At 43.2% G+C, this 23,798-nt stretch overlaps 1 protein-coding gene across 6 annotated transcripts in view; it reads left to right on the top strand.

Moving 5' to 3' along the window:
- Dock3 (dedicator of cytokinesis 3) overlaps positions 1 to 23,798 on the top strand; it is a 351,820-nt gene that overhangs the window by 317,272 nt on the left and 10,750 nt on the right. For all 6 annotated transcript variants that reach the window (XM_028895352.2, XM_028895351.2, XM_028895350.2 and 3 more), the window contains 10 exons: positions 1,449 to 1,553; positions 9,239 to 9,380; positions 10,696 to 10,862; positions 11,014 to 11,100; positions 11,473 to 11,652; positions 12,216 to 12,299; positions 12,420 to 12,536; positions 15,275 to 15,396; positions 16,613 to 16,751; positions 17,610 to 17,757. In XM_028895352.2, coding sequence (XP_028751185.1) covers positions 1,449 to 1,553; positions 9,239 to 9,380; positions 10,696 to 10,862; positions 11,014 to 11,100; positions 11,473 to 11,652; positions 12,216 to 12,299; positions 12,420 to 12,536; positions 15,275 to 15,396; positions 16,613 to 16,751; positions 17,610 to 17,757 — 1,291 coding nt within the window. The remainder of the gene's footprint in view (positions 1 to 1,448; positions 1,554 to 9,238; positions 9,381 to 10,695; positions 10,863 to 11,013; positions 11,101 to 11,472; positions 11,653 to 12,215; positions 12,300 to 12,419; positions 12,537 to 15,274; positions 15,397 to 16,612; positions 16,752 to 17,609; positions 17,758 to 23,798) is intronic.

Raw genomic sequence — 23,798 nt, 5'->3', positions numbered from 1 at the left:
ATTGGGCAGGAGTGAGGTAACAGATATTTTGTCAAACAGTGATTGGTACTGATGTTGCTGCAAGAAAACTAGCAATCTATATATAGATTATGTAAGATATCCTTTATATTTTAGAGCATTTAGTACTTGTTTATCTCAGATCTGATTGGTTCCCCACAGGGTACAGTTTGTGGCTGCTGTGAGATATTGTTCTGTATGCTGTGAATATGTGTTGCTCTGATTGGTTGATAAATAAAACACCAATTGGCCAGTAGCCAGGCAGGAAGTACAGGTGGGGTGAGCAGACAAGGAGAATTCTGGGAAGAGGAAGGGCTGAGTCAGGAGTCACCAGCCAGACACAGAGGAAGCAAGATGTCAAGGAAGAACTGAGAAAAGGTACCAAGCCGTGTGGCTAAACATAGATAAGAATTATGGGTTAATTTAAGTGTAAGAGCTCGTCAGTAATAAGCCTGAGCTAATAGCCAAGCAGTTATAATTAATATAAGCTTCTGAGTGATAATTTTATAAGCGGGCCATGGGACTGTGGGGGCCTGGTAGGACTGGAGAAACTTTGTGACTACAGGTGGCTTTTCCTAGTTATTGTAATGGTGAGGCCTAGTCCCAGGATTGTTAGTCTGCAGCCTGTCATGGCTGCATTAATGTTAAGTTAGGCCTCTTCAATAATATGTTCTTATTTCATCAGCAGAGATGGACTAGTGGTTTCAGAGCATCATCCACTACACCCTTGTTTATGGCTAAAACATTTGAGCAAAGACCAGAAATCTCTGGTCTAGATTGAGATTTGGATTTGATTCTCTAAAGTAGCTTTTTGGCTAATGTTTGAGGACTACTGCCTAAAGATGCTTAAATGTGAAGCCAGAACAACCATACTGAAAAACTTGCTGACTTTGTAATGTTAGACATGATGAATATTAGTTATCTTTTCAGATTTAAAATCTCCTAAATTGGAACCAATATCAGTGATACTGGCAAGGCTTCCTCACTGTGGTTAATAGTATTTTAAGTCAAATGACAGATGAATAAGAGTGGATGCAAATGGACTGACATATGATGGTAATGAAAGTTGTTGGTAGACAGCTACCAGCAACCCTAGTCAAGGATCAGATGGTATAGTGAGTATCAGTCAAATCCATGTTAAATATTTACCTCTCAAGTTCAGGCCTCAGATCTCCATGGATCTGGGTCCATGCCCAGGGAGAATATTGAGAGCAACCTTACAGGGATATAGTAACCAGGCTTGTCTTTATCCTGTCATCAGATGGCAGTGAAGAAGAACCAAGGGCTTTCCTCTTCAATGATGCAGTTCCCTGGAGAGAGGCGGGTAGTGTCTAGGGGTTTACTTCCTTGTTACCTAGATTGAACTGCCATGATCCCTCTCTAGAAGACAGTGTCTAGTTGAGCCTAGGAGAACTTGCTTTGAATAACAACCACACCTTTATTGTTAACAGAAAATGGAGGCCAGCTACTATGACAACATTATAGAGCAGCAACGCCTGGAGCCTGAGTTCTTCAGGGTTGGTTTTTATGGCAGGAAGTTTCCTTTCTTCCTTCGGGTAAGTCCATTCAAGTGGTCACAATAATTGTTTAAGTGTGTGTGACGGGGGTGGTGGTGGTGGTGGGTAGGTAGTGTATCTATGTAGGTATATACACATGTTAACACATGCATGCACAGGTCAGAGGTAGATGTCAGGTATTTCCTCGATAACTTTCCACTTCGTTTTTTTTTTTAAAGTTTTATATGTATAATTTTTAAGAGAGGGGATGGGGAGAGAGAGAGAGAGAGAGAGAGAGAGAGAGAGAGAGAGAGAGAGGAGAGAGAGAGAAAAGAGCAGAGTGTGCAGGCATGCACATGCCTGTAGAGCCTAGAAGAAGGCATTAAATCCCTGTAGGGCTGGAGTTACAGATAGTTGTGAGCTGCCTGATATGTATGCTAGAAAATTAACTCAGATCCTCTGCAAGAGCAGTAGGTGCTCTTAACTGCTAAGCCATTTCTCTACCTTATTTTTAAGAAAGAATCTCTCACTGAACCTGAGGCTCATCAATTCTATTAGGCTCTGTGGCCAGTGAGTTTCATGGATCTATCAACCTTTACATTACCAGTGCTAAGGTTAGATGTGCACACCTCCATGACCAGCTTTTTACATAGATTCTGGAGATCCAAGCTTAGGTCCTCATTCTTACACCACAGGTTCCAACTAAACCATCTCCTCAGCCCCAAGAACATTTTACATTATACACATGATTCACTTAACACCTGCACACTCTCTTTCAATTTCCTATATTCTACTGACTACTTCTTTCCAAATGACTGGTCGGTTAACCAAAGATATCTGGCTTTATTTAACAATACTAGCTGTCACCTTCAATTCTATTTTAATTTGCAGTATTATTCTGTGTTTACAAGGAATGTGTCAGGAAGTAACTAGTGCCTAAAAATCTCCGATATAGGTACCTTCCAATGTCTGCCTCTAGTGCATGGAACCTTCATTGTAGCTCATCTTAGCCAATAGAATTTAGTGTGGCCAGAAGGTTTCTCCAGTCCTGCCAGGCCTCTGCAGTCCTATGGCCCGCTTATGAAATAATCACTCAGAAGCTTATATTAATTATAACTGCTTGGCTATTAGCTCAGGCTTATTACTGACGAGCTCTTACACTTAAATTAACCCATAATTCTTATCTATGTTTAGCCACACGGCTTGGTACCTTTTCTCAGTTCTTCCTTGACATCTTGCTTCCTCTGTGTCTGGCTGGTGACTCCTGACTCAGCCCTTCCTCTTCCCAGAATTCTCCTTGTCTGCTTGCCCCACCTGTACTTCCTGCCTGGCTACTGGCCAATTGGTGTTTTATTTATCAACCAATCAGAGCAACACATATTCACAGCAAACAGAACAATATCCTACAGCACATTTGTATAGCTCTGACCTCAACAGTAGGCATATCTCTTGGGTGTTTGTCTAAAATGGCGAGTTTTTCCCTTCTGAATGCACTATAACCCATATAGGCAGGATGGAGAATTGTGGGCTTAAAAGAACCTAGATGACAGTACACTTAGTTCCCAGGTCCCTGTGAGATCTAAGTTCAGCCGTGAAAGACTAAAAAGCTATTTCCATGATACAAGATAACAACAGCAACTTCTCTCTTTCAATGGGAGAAAAGTGTCCAAACAACTGATCTGGAATCACACACACAGTGCAGAAGGGTAATTTGTGCATACATCTGGTGACAGTAGTGAAGTCACTGTGAAGTAAAAGGTGGAATTTCATCATTATGTGTAGGTCATTGCAAGATAGGAAATTATGTATAGAAATAAGAAACCCGTTCAGAAGACAGGCTTCATATAGTATGTATAGTTTGGAACTCCCGTTCAAGTATAGTTTAATTTTTTAATGCTATAGTAACAAACCACATTATAAAAGAATTGCTAAAGCAGGCATCATGACACACACCTGTAAACCCAGCACGTTGGAGCTGGAGGCAGGAAGATTGTGAGTTTCAGGCCAGCGTGAACCACACAGACCTTGTCTAAAAAAAAAAAAAAAAAAAAAAAATGTGTTAGAGAAACAGTTATGCTAAACTTATGCTAAACATATATATGTGTGTGTGTATACATATATATATATTGTGTGTGTATACATATATATATATGTATACATACACAACAAACTTAATACCTCAGCCGTAATATTTAAATTAAGGTCTCAGTAGTCCCATCCTGAATTTGGAAAGTAAAGCATTCAGAAGTATTTTCTGACACATTTTTGATCTTCTTATTGTTTGGTTTTGTTTTTTGAGACAGGGTCTCATGTTGTCCATGCTGGCCTTGAACTAGTTATGTAGGTGACTGACTTTGAATTCCTCCTCATCCTTCTTCTGCCTCCTGAGTGCTGAAAGCCTGGTATTATGCACTGCTGCAAATCAAACCCAAGGCTTTGTTCGTGCTAGGCAAGTGCTCTATCAACTGAGTTATATCCCTAGCTCTTAATCTTATTCTACTAAAGAAATATTTCTCAATTAAGCTTGATAATGTTTTGTTCATAAACTTATTTTTAAGGCTTTGTAGACCCTCAGTTTTATCCAAGCCTCTGCATATTCTTTAATCACTATACCAAGTTTCTCTATAGGCTGAAAGATAATTGGAATGGTTCAGAATAACTAGTATGTTTTGAGAATCTTTCACAGTTAAAAAACTCCTCAGTGTGTCTATTGTGCCACAGTAAATGAAGTATACAATCTGTGCAACCCTTCCACCACTCATGTGGTCACAGCCTGTACAGTTTCCTTTTGTATCTTAAACTCTGCCTTAAAGAGAATACCAATGAAAAATGAGACTAATCCATAATGTAAAAGTCTTGTTCCTGGCCCTGACAGCCATCTGTGATCCTCGACGTTGTCCCTGTCACTTCCTTCTGAATATTATTAGTTTAGGGTTAGCAAGCTGGGAAGTATGGCAGATACTCCTGCATATATCATAACTTGAGTCTGCTCATCTGTTCCAGTGACGATGTTCTCTATAGCTTTTAGCATGGGAATTAAAGTTGGAAATTCAACAAATCCTAGAGGCTTCATATTGAAGCACAACTCCTGTTTGCATGGTCATTTCATTGTGTTTGGATCATCAGTAATGTAGAAAACATCCAAGCTAATGCTTCTGCTTCTGGATCTTCATGATGCAGGAGATGAACTAAAAGTAGGAAAAAAAATTGTTCAATATCTAATGGGTGTGAAGGATTCGTAAAGTGACAAACATTTGAAGGTGTCCAGGTAAGATTATACCAATACCACATATGAAATATATTATATCTATCAGGAACTGCAGAAAACTAATAGTGCATCAACCACACTTGGTACCTGTGTCTAAGAGAACTAAACCATCACCTGCAATATTTCCTACAGCCCATGTAGCTGCTCACTAATGTGAGCCTGGAAAAATACCAACAGAGATAACCACAGCATTCGGCTCTTCTGATTTCCTCTAAGCAGTGCTAGCACCCAAACAGATTCAAACAGAGTAATCAGTTCTGCCCAAGAAGGACACAAATTTTGAAATCAACCCTGCCTAGATTATGTTGCTATGGGGATTTTTTTTCCTAGAAAGCAATTTCCTAGCAGCTTCTGTAGCTTAGAGCAGACTTTCCAAATTGTTGCTGTTTATATCTTTGATAATGTCATCAGCAGAGCAATTCACAGTTCCCTGGCTGCTGTAGTTTCCCTTCAGGGAAAAAATGCCATCATCAGGAAACAAGCTTATAGTCTCCTTTGCAGCACCTGGTTGTCTTCCCTAGCTTTCCTCTTCTCCATAGTAACATCTGTCCAGTGCCATCCCATTCTTATACTGGCATTTTTTCTGGTGAGTCAGCATTCACATTGGTCAGTCTGGGAATGAGAGACAAAGCAGGGAAGTGCATAAGGGATTGAAGCTTCCATGGGAAGTAGCACAGAAGTCAGGCTCAGTCCAAAGGTGGTATGTGACTATATTTATTTATTCAAGTGTAAAGCATATGATCCACTAGTTAGCCTGGTCCTAGGCTGCATCCCATTGACTGATTGTTCTCAGATGACTTAAGTAAAGCTGTCCTTATAAATGAACCCTGGAGCTGCAATGCACTACAACTAGCTCTGATTGTCCCCAGCTCCAATGTCTTAGTAAATTGCAATGCCCACAAACCTCAGCCAAGAGACGGGAAAGATCACTAAACCCTTTAATATATCTAAGCTCTCCTTAGGAAAACTGCTTTAGACAGTGAGCAATAACAAGTTTAATGTAATATCAAGAGTCTGCTGGTTCCCTGAGAGTTGTGGGGACAGGGAACGACCCATTCTACTAACAGAATCCAGGACATCTGTATTTCAGATGTAAAGAAGGTCAGCTTTCACTTTTTCTAGGAAGTACTCATTCTTAGCTAAAAGAAAAACTTACCTATATTATAACAGGTAATATAAGAGGGACAGAAAACTCTTTCTCCCTAATAATTATCCCTAGGAAGGTTTCAACTCTGTTCCAAAGAGAAATTTTCTGAGGACCAACTAGGCTTCCTTGACATATAACAACTATCCAGCCCAGGCATTTCAGAAGTGACATATTTGTTACTCCAATAATCAAAGATTCTATAATAGTCTGGTGTGGTGGTTTGTTCTTACAACCCGAACACTTGGAGCAGGCACATTGTAAGTTCAGGCCAGCCTGAGCTACATAGTAAGTTCTAGAGCAGTCTAGGCTCTGAAATAGGGAGACCCTGTCTAAATAAATAACAGTGGAAGCCAAGTGTAGTGGTGCACACTTGTAATCCCAGCACTTGGGAGGTGGAGGCAGAAGACACAAACATTCAAGGTCATCCTTAGGTACATAGTGAGAGTGAGTTTGAGGCAAGTCTGAGCCACATGATACCCTGTCTCAAAAAATAAAAAGAAAGAAAAAAAGAATAATATTGAACTAAAGGCCAATAAAAGAGGTGAAAGGAGCTGGGCAGTGCTGGCATACATCTTTAATCCCAGCACTCAAGAGGCAGAGGCAGGCAGTAAATTCAATACCTGTTGTCTCGTGTTTCTGTCTTCCAAGTGAGAATACCCTATCAGGTTCAAGCTCACTTTCACCTTCTCATGTACATGTCACAGAACATACAAAGTCCTAGATACTTAGAACTTTTGGACAAGAAGGACCGGGCACAGAACCTGTATCCTGTGTTTACAGTAACCGTCTGGCAGTTCATTGTGGTTTCAAAGGTTGCAATGATAGGAGGAAAACAAAGACTATTAGGAAGTATCACTTGTCAGCCCATCCCTCCTGCTTACAGTAGTAGTACCTGCTGGCTGATTCAGGCATACAGAGTTCCCTGGCTTAGCCTTGTATCTTCCTTAAGCTGCTCAGTTCTGTGGCAAGTGGAAGCAGATGGCACAAAATACAAAGTAGGTGCAACTAGATGTGTCTTTGTGGGGATGTTTGCACTTGTGTACAAGTGACTGAGAGACCAACAACCAGATGTGTCTTTGTGGGGATGTTTGCACTTGTGTACAAGTGACTGAGAGACCAACAACCAGATGTGTCTTTGTGGGGATGTTTGCACTTGTGTACAAGTGACTATGAGACAACAACCAGCCTTAAGGTCAGCACATGTGTGTCTTCCTCTTACTGGTCCATCCCCATAAGCTTAAGCTACTCCTTACTAACCCCAAATACACAGGACATCTATTTCTTTAGTCCACTTAGCTTAGTTTCTCTGGCTTATCTGCCTCCCTCACTCACAGTTTGGATTATCTACTAATCTTCAAGGAGAAAGGAAGATATCCAGCCCTCCTTTCTTGGGAGAATTCCCATTTCTCACTTGATCCATGAACAGATGCTTGTGGAGACTATGTGTATTTTAGTGGATGTTGAAGAAAACAGTTCTTTAAAGGTACAGTCAGCCCTCTATGTCCATGGGTTCTACATCTGCAGATTCAACCAACCAAGGACAGAACATACTTGGGGGAAGTCACCTGTACCAAATGTATACAGACTTGTTTTTCCTTGTCACCATTCCCTAAATAATACAGTATAACAACAGTTTTACAGAACTTACATCCTGGTATTTTAAGTACCCTAAAGATGATTTGAAGTATACAGGAAAATATGCTATGCTTATATATGAAGGTCTACCTTTATATAAGGGGCCCGAGCTCTGTAGTCTTTGGAGTCTTTGCTGGTAATAGTTTTCCATTCTGATTCACCCAAATATGTAGCTCATCTTGAGTTTACCCATAGATAGGTTGAGGTCCTCCAAAGCCTAACCTGTGATCATCTCTGCCCCAGGAAGTATATAGCTGCTAGCTGCCCTTATGATACTATGCCCCTTCTTCTGCCTCTCTTTCTTTTCTTCTTCCTTTCCCCATAAAACTCCCCCTTTCACTAAGACATATCAAAAACAGATTCTAGCGTCTGATGTGACTTGCTGAAATGGGCCTGGTGAGCCAGCTGGGTAGGCAGTATAACTAGTAGGCTTTTTAAAATTTTGTTTATTAGTGTGAGTATGTGTATCTGTGTAAGTGTATGGGCATGTGTGTACACAATAGAGGCCAGAAAGGGGGTGTCAAGTGTCCTCCTCAATCACTTTTTTCCCTAGTCCCTTGAGGCAGGATCTCTCCTGAACCTGGGTCTCACATGTTTTCCACTAGGCTGGAAGACAACAAACCCCAGTAGTTCCCCTGTCTCTGCTCACCTCAGAGCTGGGGTTATAGGTGTGCTCAGGACACCCAAGTGTTACATGAGTTCTAGGATCTGAACTCTTTCCTCGTGGTTGTACAGCAAGAGCTCTTAAACCATTGATCCATCTCTCCAGCCCTCCTACTAGTAGGTATTAGTGGGGCTTCTAGTTATTCATACATGGCCAGCTGTGAGGTAGACAGAGCAATAGGAATTAAGGGTGTCTTGTTTACAAAGAGACTTTAGTTTGCAAAGAGAAAAACTAAGACCTAACCCAAACCAATGTGTGCATGTCTATAACCCCAGAATTCAGGAGGTTGGGGCACTAGTTCAAGGCTAATCTGAACTGTATAATGAGACTGAGGAAGGGAAAGAAAGGTAGAAAGATTGACATGTGTTCTGCCTATACAGAGAATGATACTGATTTGTTCTGCTGACATGCTTGCAAAGAAATTTGCTACCAAAAGGATTTATGAGGTGTAATAATGTACAGTGTTCAGGTGTACATGATCATGCCTAATTTAAAATTATTTGTCAACACTCAGGGCACTCACTCCTTAACACACGTTTGCTAGTCTCTCCAGCCACCCTCTCACCAGTTAGTTCTACAAGCATACGTCATTTCCATCTATGTTTTCTCATAGTTTGGCTGTTGCTTGGGTTGTTACCATACATACAGCTGGCTTGCTCCCACTCTTCTATAGCAGGCTAACCAAACTGGGCCTTTCAGGGTCTTTTAAAACCATTGATTCTTCTAAAGTCCCTCTTCTACTTTGCTTTCCTTCCCCAGGAAAAGTATCCATCCTTCCCCCACATTGCTGGATGCCTGTACATTCTCCCCAGGACTGCCACACCACAGAACAGCCATTTCTTCCTCTGTCCCTCTCCCTTCTCAACTGTCATTCTCTTAAGACAGGGACTGAGTACTGTGCCCTATCCCTGTACCTAGGTCTAGTACTAAGGAGGCTCCTAGGGTATGTTTATGGATGAAAAACTGCCTCCATGTAGAGAAGGAGGCAGGGTACATGCAAGGCGTAGAACATACTTTCATGTTTTTGGCAGAACAAAGAATATGTGTGCCGTGGTCATGACTACGAGAGGCTGGAAGCCTTCCAGCAGAGGATGCTCAGCGAGTTCCCACAGGCCGTTGCTATGCAGCACCCCAACCATCCTGATGATGCCATCCTACAATGTGATGCTCAGTGTATCTTTTGAAACTTGGTAGAATGGGAAGGGCCGGGATCCTGAGATGTAAGTCCCTCCCACCAACCATTCCTCTACCATGTGGCTGGCCTTCTACCTTTATTTAGGTTATCTGTCGTCCCAAATCTGGGTCTGTCTTTACCATTGGACACACATTTAGCAAGACACTCAGCCTCCTAAGAGGCAGTAGCATGCCATTAGCCATGGATGACCTCATAACTTATAAGCTGAGCTTCAGGGACTGATAGTCAGGCTAGTTACTCTCATGAATTTAGTCTCCACCCTGTACTCTACGGGGCCTGGTCAGGCAGTCCGGGCCAACCACTGGATAAGGTCATTGTGGTTCCAGCAGGGCTCTTGGCATGGGTTACCACCTATGCTGCAGGCTGCTCTACCTTCCTGTGTGGCTTTTGTTCCTTTTCTTTGTTAAATGGCCTGTAGCAGAGTACCAGCGAGGAGGAGGAGAAGAGGAGATAGAGAATGCCTATGATTTGCTAGCATTTGGAAGTTTCATGAAAACACTGGCCTGCCCCTCACTACCCACTTTAGACAAATTTGTTAGAAGTTATAAGCTCCTTACCATATAGGCAAACTTGTTCCAGAGGGTAAACTGCAAGTAGACACCCATTCCTGTTCTCTTCACAAAGTCCTCAGGCAGTATTTTATTTAAAGGGTTATTTTGGCTGGGCCTGTGGCATAGGCCTGTAATCCCAGTTACTTGAGAGGCTAAAGCAGGAAGAGACAGAGTTTAAGACCTGTCTAAGCTACAGGGTGAATTCAACACTAACCTGAGACCCTGTGCTAAAATGTAAAAGGAGCTAGAGATATAGCCCAGTGGATAAGCACTTGCTTATCATTCCCATCCCAAAGCCTTGGTTTCAAGCCCTATGTCACAAAAAAAAGAAAGGAAAAGAAAAAAGAAAAGAAATTAAAAAACAAAATTAAAGGAAACAAAAAGGCTGCTTTATATAAAAATCCGCTTAGCTACTATGGGCAGGTCCAGATACTTATTCCTGTGGTGTGGATATCTCCTGCTTATTTAACCCCTCTCTTAAAGGGGCACCACAGGCACTTGCCACCTCACCTTGGGTGGATGCTCCTGACAGTCACTGTTGTAGCAGGAGGGGAGGGGGCAGACACAGAGGTTTGTCTAACTGGGTTTAGGTCTGACCTACACCTCAGGATGCTGCTGCTGCCTCCACAACTTCCAGTAAGGAACAGAGGCCACAGTGCACTTCATCAAGGAGAAGACAAGAGGCTACCACTTCAGTCATTTCTTTTGCCAAGTCTAGATTTCTCCTTCACTTCATGTCCAGATTTACAGATCTATGCAGTGACACCTATTCCAGATTATGTGGATGTTCTACAGATGGATAGAGTACCTGATCGTGTCAAGAGCTTTTATCGTGTCAACAATGTGAGGAAATTTCGGTATGATAGACCTTTCCACAAAGGCCCCAAGGACAAAGAGAATGAATTCAAGGTAAATTATTCAGGAAAGTAAATGCCGTGCACATAGCAAATCTAGGGGCAAGCCCTGCTTCTTGGAAGCTCATTGCTTTTGCACCCTTCTGTTAGGCCAAGTATAGCAAAACTTGTCTAACTTCTTACACTTATCTGTGCCCTCCCTACAGAGCCTGTGGATTGAGCGCACCACACTGACACTGACCCACAGCTTGCCTGGCATTTCTCGGTGGTTTGAAGTGGAAAGGAGGGAACTGGTAAGTTATGCCTCAGAAGGTTTAAACTTTCTTGCCACTCCTCAGTTCCCTAAGACCAATCCTATGCCAGAAGCTTTGGTACCTTCTCATCTAGACCACAGGACACTCCTAAGCATCAGGTATTTTTCAGTTTACAAATAAATAAAAAATTCTCTGAGATTCTAGAAGCCATAAATCCCTGACTTCAGAACTAATACTCCTCACTATTCTCTGCACTTCCAAGTACCTTGAGTCAGAAAAGTAGAGACCACCTAAGAAGTCTTACATGCACAGGAATGAGGAAGGAGGATTAGCATCATAGGTTATTACTCTCTGTTCTCAGGATATGATGAGGGGTTATGATCCCTGAGAGGACTCTGTGTGTGCCCACAGGTGGAGGTGAGCCCTCTGGAGAATGCCATCCAGGTAGTTGAGAATAAGAATCAAGAGCTACGAGCTCTGATCAGCCAGTACCAACACAAACAAGTACATGGTAACATCAATCTGCTCAGCATGTGCCTGAATGGTGTCATTGATGCAGCTGTCAATGGAGGCATCGCGCGCTACCAGGAGGTAAGATGAGACCTTGACCAGACTTAGCCAGGCAGCCTGGCTCAGAATACAGTTCATAGGCTCCTCTTCCCAAATTATGGCCTCCTTGGAAAACCTTCCAAGCTAGCCCTCTTCTGGATGAGGTAGTTCTAAGATAAAAGTTGTAAGATCTTAGCCACTTCTCTATTTCTGTAGCACGGGTCTCTGGTGGGGCTTTTCCCCACCCCCAATCTCTGTCAGATGGATAACTCATCTGATTATAGACATTAAGTAGCCTTCTGGGGTCCTTAAGAAACCTAGTCCTTCATGAGACAGGCTACCTAAGAAACTGGTGCACCTCCTCTGCCTAGCATATCCAGACTATCCAAGCTTTGTGAGAAACTAGAGCTAGCATCCAGCCTCAGGATATTAGGCTACCTCTAGTCTTTCCTAGGCACAGAAAATACACAATTCTTAACTGTTGGGTGTTCAGCCAGGTCAAGCTAGTGGTGATACCAAGACACCTATGAGGAAGCAATCTGGCTGCCTTTTAAGGGCTCCATGTAAACCTAAGAGTCTTCATTACCTGAACTTTCTTTTTACAGGCCTTCTTTGATAAAGATTATATTTCCAAGCACCCAGGAGATGCTGAGAAGATCGCCCAGCTCAAAGAGCTAATGCAGGAACAGGTATGGCTTGTAAGACTTGGAAGGTCCAAAACCAGTGGGAAAAGTTACATACTAAAAAATGACCTAGTTCTCAGAGGCTGCTTCCTGCTTAACAGAGGCCTTATTTGGCAATTCTCATAGGTCCATGTTCTTGGAGTTGGGCTGGCAGTCCATGAGAAGTTTGTGCATCCAGAAATGCGGCCTCTGCATAAGAAGCTGATTGATCAGTTCCAGATGATGAGGGCCAGTCTGTACCATGTAAGCTGATTCCATACCTGCCCAGTAGAGCCAACTCTCACTTCCTCTAGACCACAGTCAAAGAAAAGTAGGAGTGGGGGCAGTGAAGTAGGAGAGAAGCTGTACTGCCTGGGGGGCAGGGCGCGGGGAGGCGAAGGTACTGTATCCAAACAGTACTCTCTTACCAGTTCACTCACTCCCAAAGAAGAGATCAGATTCAGGGCAAAGAACATGTTTCTGGGTACTGTGCTAATAGAGTTTTCCACATGCAGAAAGGGCTCATTTGCAGGAATTTCTTTGGAGATATTTTTCTTGCCAAGAATCTAAAGAATAAAGGCATGGCCTGAACTGGCCCTCTTGTCATCTCTGTTCTTTTCTCTCCCTACCCATTTTCTTCTCCCTTTCTCTCTTTCCTTCTCCCTATATACCCACCTTCCCTCTTTACTTCCTCTTCTTTCCCTCTAACTTCCTTTCTCCCCATCTCACTTTCCTCCATAATGTCTTATGACCCAGGATCACATCTAAGAAAGTTTTTCCCATCAAGTACTTTCATTCTGGCTGCTCTTAAAGGTATCAGGCAGTTCTAAGGTGACATCAGCCCCCAGATTGTCTGGCTCTTCACCCTCCATAGTAGGTTTGGCCCAAGAACTAATGCACACAGGCAGGACCTGACCTTCCAGGATCAGCTTTCCTTGGCATGGTCTTAACATGGAATGATGGCTGCTTGGAGATGAGATTCAGGTAGTCCTGAATCCCCAGGCTCTGTTCATATCACATACCCTTATCCAGTTTTTAACTGCAAGGCTGACTCAATGATTTCTAGAGTAGACTTTCTGTTAAATATCCTGGCTCCAGGCGTTAGTGGCCATGAGCCAAATCATCTGCCAAGCTGCCTGCCAGGCTTTCTTCTCATCTTACTGAGGGCCACCAGGTGTAAGTATTAGGGAAACAGAAGAAATATAGCTGTCAGATGCTGCACCATGCTGTCATAGAGAAATTCCCTCTTTAGAGATGACATAAAAGCCTGGAGGTTCATCCAAGGACTCAGTGAGCCTGTCCCACTCGGAACTGGCCGACTTTGTTCTTGGATGCTTTGGATTGTAGTTCTCTTAGTCCCTCCAGACTCAGTGCAGGCCTCAGCCATTCCCTGCAAGAGGGGACAACATGAAAAGCAAAATAGGAAGAGAAATTCATCATAGTTTGAGAGACTGGCCTACTTTGCAGAGAAATTTCTACAGCTCACAAAAGTTCTTATTGGTGGGGTTCTCCCATGGTCTTTCAAGGTGAAACATGCAGAACATAAATGTTTCCCCTTTAAAACTGAGGTGGCTGTCTAGTAAAGAACTTGAGTAGCATTACTGAGTCTGATGGGGATTCCATCTTATTACACTGGTTCCTGCCAACATGGCTGCTCTCTGCTCTATGCAGACTTCCCATCCCACCTGGCAGCCCAGGCAATCTAGAGCCTGGCTCTCGGGGAGGTTTCCTGCCACATCTCTGTAGTCACATCACTGCAACAAAAGCACAAAATGCTTGTCCCATACACATCAAAGTCCCTATTGTACACATTGTAGAAACACACTGTAACACTATGCCTGCTTTGGAAGAGGAAACTGGGAATCCTGCCACTTTAAGTCTAGCACAGAAACATACCCAGTAGACAAGAGCTTTTGTCCGTCATATATTGTGAGGAACTTGAGAAAACCTGGATAAAGTTATGCTTTAAAATTTCCTCATTGTCACCAAGCCATGGTGGCACACACCTTTAATCCAACACTCGGGAGGCTGAGGCAGGCAGATCTCTGAGTTCAAAGCCAGCCTGGTCTTCAGAGTGAGTTCCAGGACTGTTACACAGAGAAACCCTGTCTCAAAAAAACAAAAACAACAACAACAACAAAATCTCCTCATTGTCTCAGAGACAGAGACCAAAATGCTTTCTGTCACCCAATGGGAAGTTAGATTAGAAGTTTCTGCCAAAGTGACAAGGAAGTCATGTGTTTGGGTTTAGAGCCAATGAGAAGGCAAAACAGAAAGGCAATAAAAACACAGGACACAGGAAGAAGGTCTCTCTCTCAGGGGAAGGACAGCAGCGAGTGATAAACTAAAAGGAGTCGTGGCTCTTGCTCTGATCTCTTAGGCTTTAACTCTGTAAAAAAAAAAAAAAAAGAAAGTAAGTAAGAAAGAAAGAAAGGAAAAAGGAAAAAAAAAGAAGTTTCTGCCAAGAAGTCTACATACTTAGTAAGAATTTAATTATGCTAAAATAAAACTGTGCTGTTTTCATTTACTTACATTAGGACTTTGTTTCCTGTTTCCCTATAGACTTTGCCACAGGCAACTTAACTCAGGTCACTAAGAACTGAGCCATTTAGCAATCCAATAAAACCCAGCACCAGTTCTTATGTAAGAGTTTGCACTGGCTGACAGCTGATAAGTTCTTCCTCTCCTCCTTCCCAGTCACTGTTCTACTTACTGGGAAGTGACGAAGCTAACACTCTCCTGTGATTCACTTCAGCCTATTTCAGATGTGTCTCTCAGTGGAGTTTTACCTGGGGCTCCAGAACATCTGGTCTAGGCTCCAGTACACTTGCTGGAGTGTTTAGTAATGAAGATGTGATTTTCCAAAAGAAAGCAGAAGTATATCATGGTTCTACTTTTGTTTGTTCATTTGTTTTACATTTTCACCAACTGTCAACTCATCTCTCCTACCTCTTACTTACCTATTCATTGCTCTCTATGAACAAGTACTCATTTCTCAACAGGAGTTTCCAGGTTTGGATAAGCTAAGTCCTGCATGTTCGGGCACCAGCACCCCACGGGGAAATGTTCTGGCATCCCATAGTCCCATGAGCCCTGAGAACATCAAGATGACCCACAGGCACAGGTATGATATTAGGGACCTCCAGAGAGGTAGGTCTGAAGGATAAGCATCAGATAAGAAAAGAGCTGCAGAGAGTACTTATGTGTGCTCACATCCCTTCTTATCCTCTATCCCCAAGCCTCTCCTCAAGCAGCTCCTGCACTAGTCAGTCAGTGGCATCTGACCTGCATCTAATTAGCCACCATCCTACATAACAGAAGCATACACATGGTATTCTGGGTACACTGACAAGGGGACATTGGGATAAGTCTTGAAGGACAGACAGGAGTTTGCTAGGCAGTAAAGAGTCCAGGTTAGAAGAGTGGTGGGACAAGATCCAGGCAAAAGAACTTACACATGTATGATGTGAACAAGGCAGCCTGGCCAGTACTGTGAGTAGAGGTAAAAGGCAGAGGTGCAGGATTCCTTAGCATGGAAGAGGGGCAGGAGCAGCTTGGGATGGGCCTTGTTCATAATGTGCCTTTGGACATGACCCCAAAGAAAATGAAAATTGTTGATTGTTTTTAATGTTGGTGGTATGGGCATTTAAGTAATGACTGCTCAAGACTCAAGAGTTCTGGCCTGAGCAGGCTAAAGTGGGAATATTCAAAGCCTTTAGGACAGGGAAGCCAGGTTTAGGAAAGGAAGCCAGTACAAGGAGTCTCTCACTTATATTTATTTTCCAGCATAAGCAGCAACCCAGAAGAGTAGCCACTTAGCAAATGAGAACAGGAACAAATGAACAAAAGGGCCTCCTGGTATTGATAGAGGAAAGTTGTTGAGAAACTTGTAGCCACAGATATGGGCAGAAACCCACAGAGTCTACAACTATCTCTTTTGATAGTGTCTTGACACCAGTAAGACTCCTGATCTCAGAGCAGATCTCATAAGTGTGTGCTGGATTAGGCACTGTTCAGACAAGCATTCCATATAAACAAGGATATAGGATTCTTGACGTAATTTATCATCTCTCTCTCTCATTCCTCCTGATATACTGTTAGTGCCTTCACGCTGAATGGCTATAATCCATTTAACTCTAAGGAGAGATTGTACTAGCATAAGCCTTCCCAGGATTCCTCTAGGCCTCAGACAGATGTGAACGTTGGCTATAGAATCCTCCCAACCAGTGCTGGCTAAGGCTGGGTGTCTCTGTTTCACAAACCTCTCCATTGCTTCTACTGCCTAGCATGCTTTCTTAGCTATTGCCTGATTCCTCCCTATTTCCTTCTCTTGTTCACAGCCCCATGAACTTAATGGGCACAGGCCGCCATTCATCATCCTCTCTTTCCTCACATGCATCTAGTGAAGCAGGAAACATGGTGATGATGGGTGACAGCTCTATGGGTGAAGCTCCTGAAGACCTCTACCACCACATGCAGGTACTGAGCTGTGCAAGAATGAGCAGGGTATCATGGCTAAAAGACTCCCCTTTCTGGAGTCTGGTCTGATGGCTGGAAACACTCTTATCAAGTTCTCTAGTTCATGGATTCAGGAACACACCTTTCAGTAGCTAGGCAGCCTTCTTTCTACATACCACCCAAAGTCTTAGTTCCCATGCCTTATTTTACAAGCAGGAAACCTAGCTTCAGACCTAGCTGCTATTACAGATTGCATGGCAAAGGTCTTCTGCCAGATTAGCCTCTTGCTTGGCAGTCATTTTTTTTAATTAAGAATTTTTTCATTCATTTTACACACCAACCAAAGATCCCCCTCTTCCCTCCTCCCGCCCCCTTCAGCCTCCCTCTCCAACCCCTCCACTCCCACCCACAAGAAGGCAAGGCCTCCCATGGGGAGGCACATCCAGTAGAGGCAAGTCTAAGCCTTCCTCCTGCACGAGGCGTCCCATCATAGGTATGGGCTCCAAAAAGTCCGTTCATGCACCAGGGATGGATTCTGATCCTACCACCAGGGGGCCCCCCAAGCAGATCAAGCTACACAATTGTCTCGCTGTGCAAAGGGCTTGGCATTCTTGATGGCTAAGTCCTGCATTCTTTTCCATGTACAGCACAATAGAGCCAACACAACTGTCTTGCTCCTGTAGGTGGTATGGGTAGTCCTTAGTGCTTGCCATTCGTCCAGCCTCCAGCAGGGCCAGAATACAGCATCAGTCACTTGGTCTGGGGATTTCAGGACATGAATGCATAAGCCAGCTCTCTCTCTCTCTCTCTCTCTCTCTCTCTCTGCCAGCTTTACAGTACTGATCATTCAGAATGCTGATTTTTTTTTTTCCTTTGCAGCTTGCATATCACAACCCCAGGTACCAGGGCTCAGTCACCAACGTCTCTGTTCTATCCTCATCCCAGGCAAGCCCTTCTTCCTCCAGCCTGAGTTCCACTCATTCAGCACCATCCCAGATGATTACCTCTGCCCCTTCTAGCACCCGAGGTAAGGATGACAGGATGCTGCTTGCTGAAGGAGAATGGAAAGTTCCATAAACACCACTTGTCTTCCTTTTAGGTGTGCCTATATCTTTGAGAGTGACCTTGTCACCAAGGGACACTGAATCCTTTTGTAGATTGATTTAAAAAAAAAAATTTAAGGCAGACTTAGAAGAAAAATCAAAGACAATTTTATTAGAATTAGAGAAAATAACAGGGCAAGCAAGCTGGAGTTCCCATCAGCTGCCCGAAAGAGAGAGGTGGAAGGGGAAAAGAGAAAGTTACTCTTTCTCAGAAGTCAAGAAAGCAGGTAGGTTCAGCAGTGTAAATCTACAAGAAGCTGTAGTGAGGAGTGGGAATCATTGGGACAGGATTACTAGGAGAGGACATGCCCAGAGTGTCAGAAAAGTAGGCTTAGGATTGAGTAGCTGTCCAGAAAAGGGAGATGGAAAGAGAAGAGAAAAAAGGTTTTTTCTTTAATAGAATGAAAAGTAACAAAGATGTGTTGGAAAGCAAGGTGAGGATGAGAGAGAACTGAGTGTCCAGAGCCCTTTTGGAGTATGTGGGAGGTGTTTTTTATTTTGGATTTTGTTTTGAGATAGATTCTCACTATGTAGCCCTAGCTAGCCTGAAACTCAATGTGTAGACCAGGTTGGTTCAAAATCACAGAGATCCACCTGCCTCTGCCTCCCAAAAGCTGGAATTAAAAGAGTGCCACCATGCTTTGCCTGCTTGTGTAGTTCTTATTGATGAGGAGCAAAATTGCCTTCCTAAAGAGTGGCATAGGCCTTGAGTGTAAGAGCAGTGTTCCACCTTCTAGGCCCACTAAGGAGGAAATATTTGAGTTTGGTTTAGCCTTGTGGTTAGCTAAAAATGGTTCTGGGTAGCTGAGAATTTAGGGCACACCCAAGATAGAAGTAATAACTACCTGAGTTAACTGTTTTCTGTTTTACCTTCTAGATTTCTTTTTTTTTAATTTTATAATTTGATTTAATTTTACATATCAGCCATGGATTCCCATGTCCTCCCTCCTCCTGCCCTCCCCTCAGCCCATCCCCCATTCCCATCTCCTCCAGGGCAAGGACTCCCCTGGGGATTCAGCTCAACCTGGTAGATTCAGTCCAGGCAGGTCCAGTCCCTTCCTCCCAGGCTGAGCAAAGTGTCCCCTGCATAGGCCCCAGGTTCCAAACAGCCAGCTCATGCACTAAGGACAGGTTCCGGTCCCACTGCCTGGGTGCCTCCCAAACAGTTCAAGCCAATCAACTGTCTCACTTATCCAGAGGGCCTGATCCAGTTGGGGGCTCCTCAGCTATTGGTTCATAGTTATGTGTTTCCACTAGTTTGGCTGTTTGTCCCAAGAACAGAGAGGGAGAACAAGGAAAAAGAGATGATGATAAATGAAGACCCCATGGGAATAGGAAGAAGCAAAGTGCTAGAGAGGTCCCCAGAAATCCACAAAGATACCTCCACAATAGACTACTGGCAGTGGTAGAGAGAAAACCCAAACTGACCTACTCTGGTGATCAGATGGCCAAACACCCTGTCATGCTAGAAATCTCATCCAATGACTGATGGAAGCAGATGCAGAGCTCCACAGTCAGGCCCCAAGTGGAGCTCCAGGTATCCAATCAGCGAGAAAGAGGAGGGATTGTATGAGCGAGAATTGTGGAGACCTTCTAGATTTCTTAGCTTTGGGCCAGTAATCAATAAACAACAGCATACATCACTGTCACTTTACCTTTTGGCTCTGTTTGGTTGAGGCCAGTTTGGAGCCCTTGTCACTGATTTAGCTCTAACCTCAGTTACAACCAGTTTGTGGATCTTCATCATTTACTGAAGGCCAGTATTGTTTATTTTTAATCTATCCATGGAAGGCCAGCACTTGGAAATGTTATAAGCATCATGGAGATTTTCCATATAGTGTGTAAAATTAGTCTCCTTTTAGTAGTCTTTAATTCTGTATCTACCAGGGTATTACTTACCACTGATCATGGTATTTGTCAGAGAAGACTCTGACATTGATATTTATTTGCCTTAAATGATGCCTGAAAAGTTGATGGCTGCTGAGGGGACTGACTGTTCATTCTCTCTCTTCCTGCCTAGCAACCCCTGTCATTGTGTTAGAGAATGCTTGCTTTTCAGCACCCATACTTGAGGGTTTGGGTCACCTCTCTAGCTGACTTTAACTCCTGCTCTGGCAGGATCGCTGCTGTGCTGCTACTTGGTAGCCAGTATTGCGTCTCTACTCAGTAAAAGACATGATCCAGGAAAATCTCAGTTCTTTCCCACTGAAATATTTGCCATGCACACAGTGGTCTGAGCCTGTCAACCACTCACTGGCTGTTGATTACAGGCTTCAGAAGAAGAGGTTCTTTTTGTTCTGATTACTTTGTATACTTTGTATATACTTTGTATATAAGCCCAAGCTTATAACATTAAGGAACTACTCTCTCCAAAGTATGCAAGTCTGTGAGGCGCACAGTAGGCAAGATGGAAAGAACCAATGTAGTGTGGCCTGGTGGAAAGATGCAGTGGCCAGGTAGGGAAAACATTGGCAAAGTGGAGGGAAGTGAGTAAGGCTACAGTAGAGCAGTCACAGGCTTCGATTTAAAGCACCTTTTGACTGTCCGTAGGTTCAGTGAGGAATTGAATGCTGAATATGGGGTACAGGTCTTTACAGTTAGCAACCCTCAGTCTGCTCATTCTACTACCCATATTGCTTTCCTAATGTGAACTATGGGATCTAGACAAGAGGGGCCAACTTCAGGGAACACAGTCCATGAAGACTGCAAACAGAGACAGGACTGTGTATTATGAAAAGGGCCTACTAACAGATGGCTTTGGGAATAGAAAGGAAGAAAAGCCCACAAAATCGCTGGGAATGTCTAGACATTGGTATTTCCAGTGTCTTGTGTAAGTGCCCTGATTAGACCTGCAGATACAAACTCCATAATACTATCTAGGAGTTGTTGTATTCCTTAACCTGAAGTCTCTGAAATATGCTCAGCCATATCTAAGACTTTATCTGGCTATTCTTTTTTTTTCTGATTTTTTTGTTTGTTTGTTTTTGTTTTTTGAGAGAGGGTTTCTCTGTTTAGTCCTAGCTGTCCTGGAACTCATTTTTTAGATCAGGCTGGCCTTGAACTCACAGAGATCCGCCTGCCTCTGCTTCCCAAGTGCTGGGATTAAAGACATGCTCCACCACCTCCCAGCCTTATCTGGTTATTCTTGCAGATTTATGATTATTAATAAACAGAAGGCATCAAATGATGGATATTTTAACTCAGTATTACTCTGATACTGTCAGATTCCCTGGAATTGGAGTTACAGACTGTTGTGAGCTGCCTGATGGGGTTGCTAGGAACCAAACTTAGGTTTTCTGAAGAGCAACAGGTGTTCTTAACCACTGAGCAATCTCTCCAGCCCTAAGACTGTTTGATATTCCTCTGTGCTGTGGCTGCTGTTAGAGACATTCCAGGCTAACTGTTACCACCTGTATTGGTTACTTTTATCACTGCTATGACTAAATACCTTACAAGCAACTTGAGGAAGGGTTTATTTTGGCTCACAGTCTGAAGGTATTGCAGCAGGAGTATAAGGCAGCTAGTCACTCACTGGCTTCCTCCTGTTTTTCTGTTTATTCAAGCTTAGGTCTCTGGCCCATGGGCTGGGTCTTCCCTCCTCAAACCTCTCTGCACCCAGAAGCCTGACTTGTAGGTGATCCTAAATCCAATAACAATAAGATTAGCCATATTACACCATCATTTGTCCTAGCAAACTAGCTTTTTTTTTTTTTTTTTTTTTTTTTTTTTTTTTTGGTTTTTCGAGACAGGGTTTCTCTGTGTAGCTTTGTGCCTTTCCTGGATCTCGCTCCAGGCTGGCCTCGAACTCACAGAGATCTGCTTGGCTCTGCCTCCTGAGTGCTGAGATTAAAGGCATGCACCACCACCACCACCACCACCACCACCACCACCACCACCCGGCTTAGTCCATCATAAGCTTTTATTGAGTGCTCAGTGGAGAATCTGCATGACTTTTTTCTAATGAGCACATCAGAGTGAAACAGAGGAAAATTTCTCCTGGGTATCTTGTTCTTCCTAATGTCTTTGTTATCTGATGCTGCATAATATAAAGTGTTCTCAAAACTTAGATATCTTAAAACAGTTATTTCTTAGAATTCTGAATTAACAGGACGTTCCATGAGGAGTGGACCATATAGTTGAGAAAGGAAGTCATTGATGATCACCATTTTTAGAGACAAACTCTCATAATGGCTGAATTCCAAACTGTTACACAGAGCGAAGTTGAGAAAAGCCTCTTCCCCCTCTGAGGCATTACTTATATAAATAAACAAAATTGTTAAATAGAACTTGGCCCAAATCGGGGAACTAATAGCAAGGGCAGAAGCAGTAAGAAAGAAAGGGAGCTTTGGACTACACTTTGGACTACAGCATTCATATAGTCTCTATGCCAGTCATCTGGAGAGAGTTGCATGCCCAGATGTCTGTCGGGCACAGTGTTGGACCTGTCAGGGAAGACAAACTGCGTGGGTCCGGTGAGATGTGGTTCACTGGGTAAAAGCACTTGTCACACAGGCCTGCATTACCTGAGTTCAACCCCCAGTACCCACAGTGGAAGGAAAGAATTGACTCCCAGAAGTTGTTCCCTGACCTCCACTCACACACCAGGGCTTGTGTATGCTATCACTCACACACAGTGTAGACATAGTTTTTAAAGTAAATACTTTTTTTAAAAAAAGAACTATACAAGATGCTGGAGAGATGGCTCAGCATTTAAGGGCACTGGCTGTTCTTCCAGAGGTCCTGAGTTCAATTCCCAGCAACCACATGGTGGCTCACAACCATCTGTAATGAGATCTGGTGCCCTCTTCTGGCCTGTAGGCAAACATGCAGGCAGAACACTGTATAAATAATAAATAAATCTTTAAAAAAAAAAAAAAAAGAAAAAAAAAAGAACTATACAAAAATCATAGGGTAAGACTGATGTTTTCAAGTAAATGTGGCAATGTAATAATGGATGCATTCTTGATAAACAAGGCAGTGAGGGGTCTGTTCGTTCATTAATGCTCCTTGTTACTAGTGAGGGAAAAGCTTTCTTGAATAAGGTCTGGAATGGAATCCCCTTCCTCTTTGGTCATAAGACCATTGACCTTCCTTGACATATTCATTGATACTCTATGCTGTATGGTTCCTGTAACTGGAATCTGTGAGACCAGTGGCTGCAAAGTACAGTTGAAATTCTTGTAAGTCCGTGGCTCCCCCTGCTGGTCAAAAGGCTGATTAGGCCTGGGAAATAGATTTGTAATCCAGTGGACTAGGACCCAATTTCCCTATTCAACTGAAGTAGTTCAAAAGCTCCATGAGCAGACAAGCCCTCGTGGCATTTAAATGTAGTAATCTAAGTTAACATCACCCTGTCCCACCAAGGGATTGGCTGCCTAGGGCATAGGAAAGTGAGGCAGCTGAATTGAAGAAAATTAGTGCACATGAGAGGCCACTATGACTTGCATGTAAGTCCTCACCAGAGTCCTTAGGCCATCAGGATGATGTCCTCCATCCCAGCCCCAGCATGGATCAAGGCAGCACATAGGGATGCACAGTTGGTCTCATAATCCAGGTTTCCTGAGGTGAGAGGACATAGCCTGGGGCAAGCAGTTCCAACCCTATCCCTAGAGTAGAACAGACATGAAACAGACAGACTTTCTGAGTGAGTTGATGTCCACGTGATGTTTCTTCTGTCCTCTGCAGAGTCATGTCTAGAGGTTGCCCACAGGGCTTAGGGCATTCACAGTCTTCTCAGCTGGGAAGGCATAGACAAATCAGTGGGATTTGGAGCTTTTTATAAAATTTCTTTTCTTTACATAGTCATCTTCTTGAGATTGCCTAAAAGCACAAATTTTAAAAGAGAAGATAAATATGAGTAAAGCCACAAGACAAAACAATTCAAATTTTTAAAACAGCCATACTCTATGCATTCCCTTATCAATGAAGATGTTATAAAAGATAAAAAGTCCTAAAGCCAGCCCAG

This window comes from Peromyscus leucopus, chromosome 7, assembly GCF_004664715.2.
Source record: "Peromyscus leucopus breed LL Stock chromosome 7, UCI_PerLeu_2.1, whole genome shotgun sequence".
NCBI classification, from domain to species: Eukaryota; Metazoa; Chordata; class Mammalia; order Rodentia; family Cricetidae; genus Peromyscus; species Peromyscus leucopus.
The sequence above is the reverse complement of the archived record's forward strand: the minus strand, read 5'-3'. Positions and strand labels throughout refer to the sequence as shown.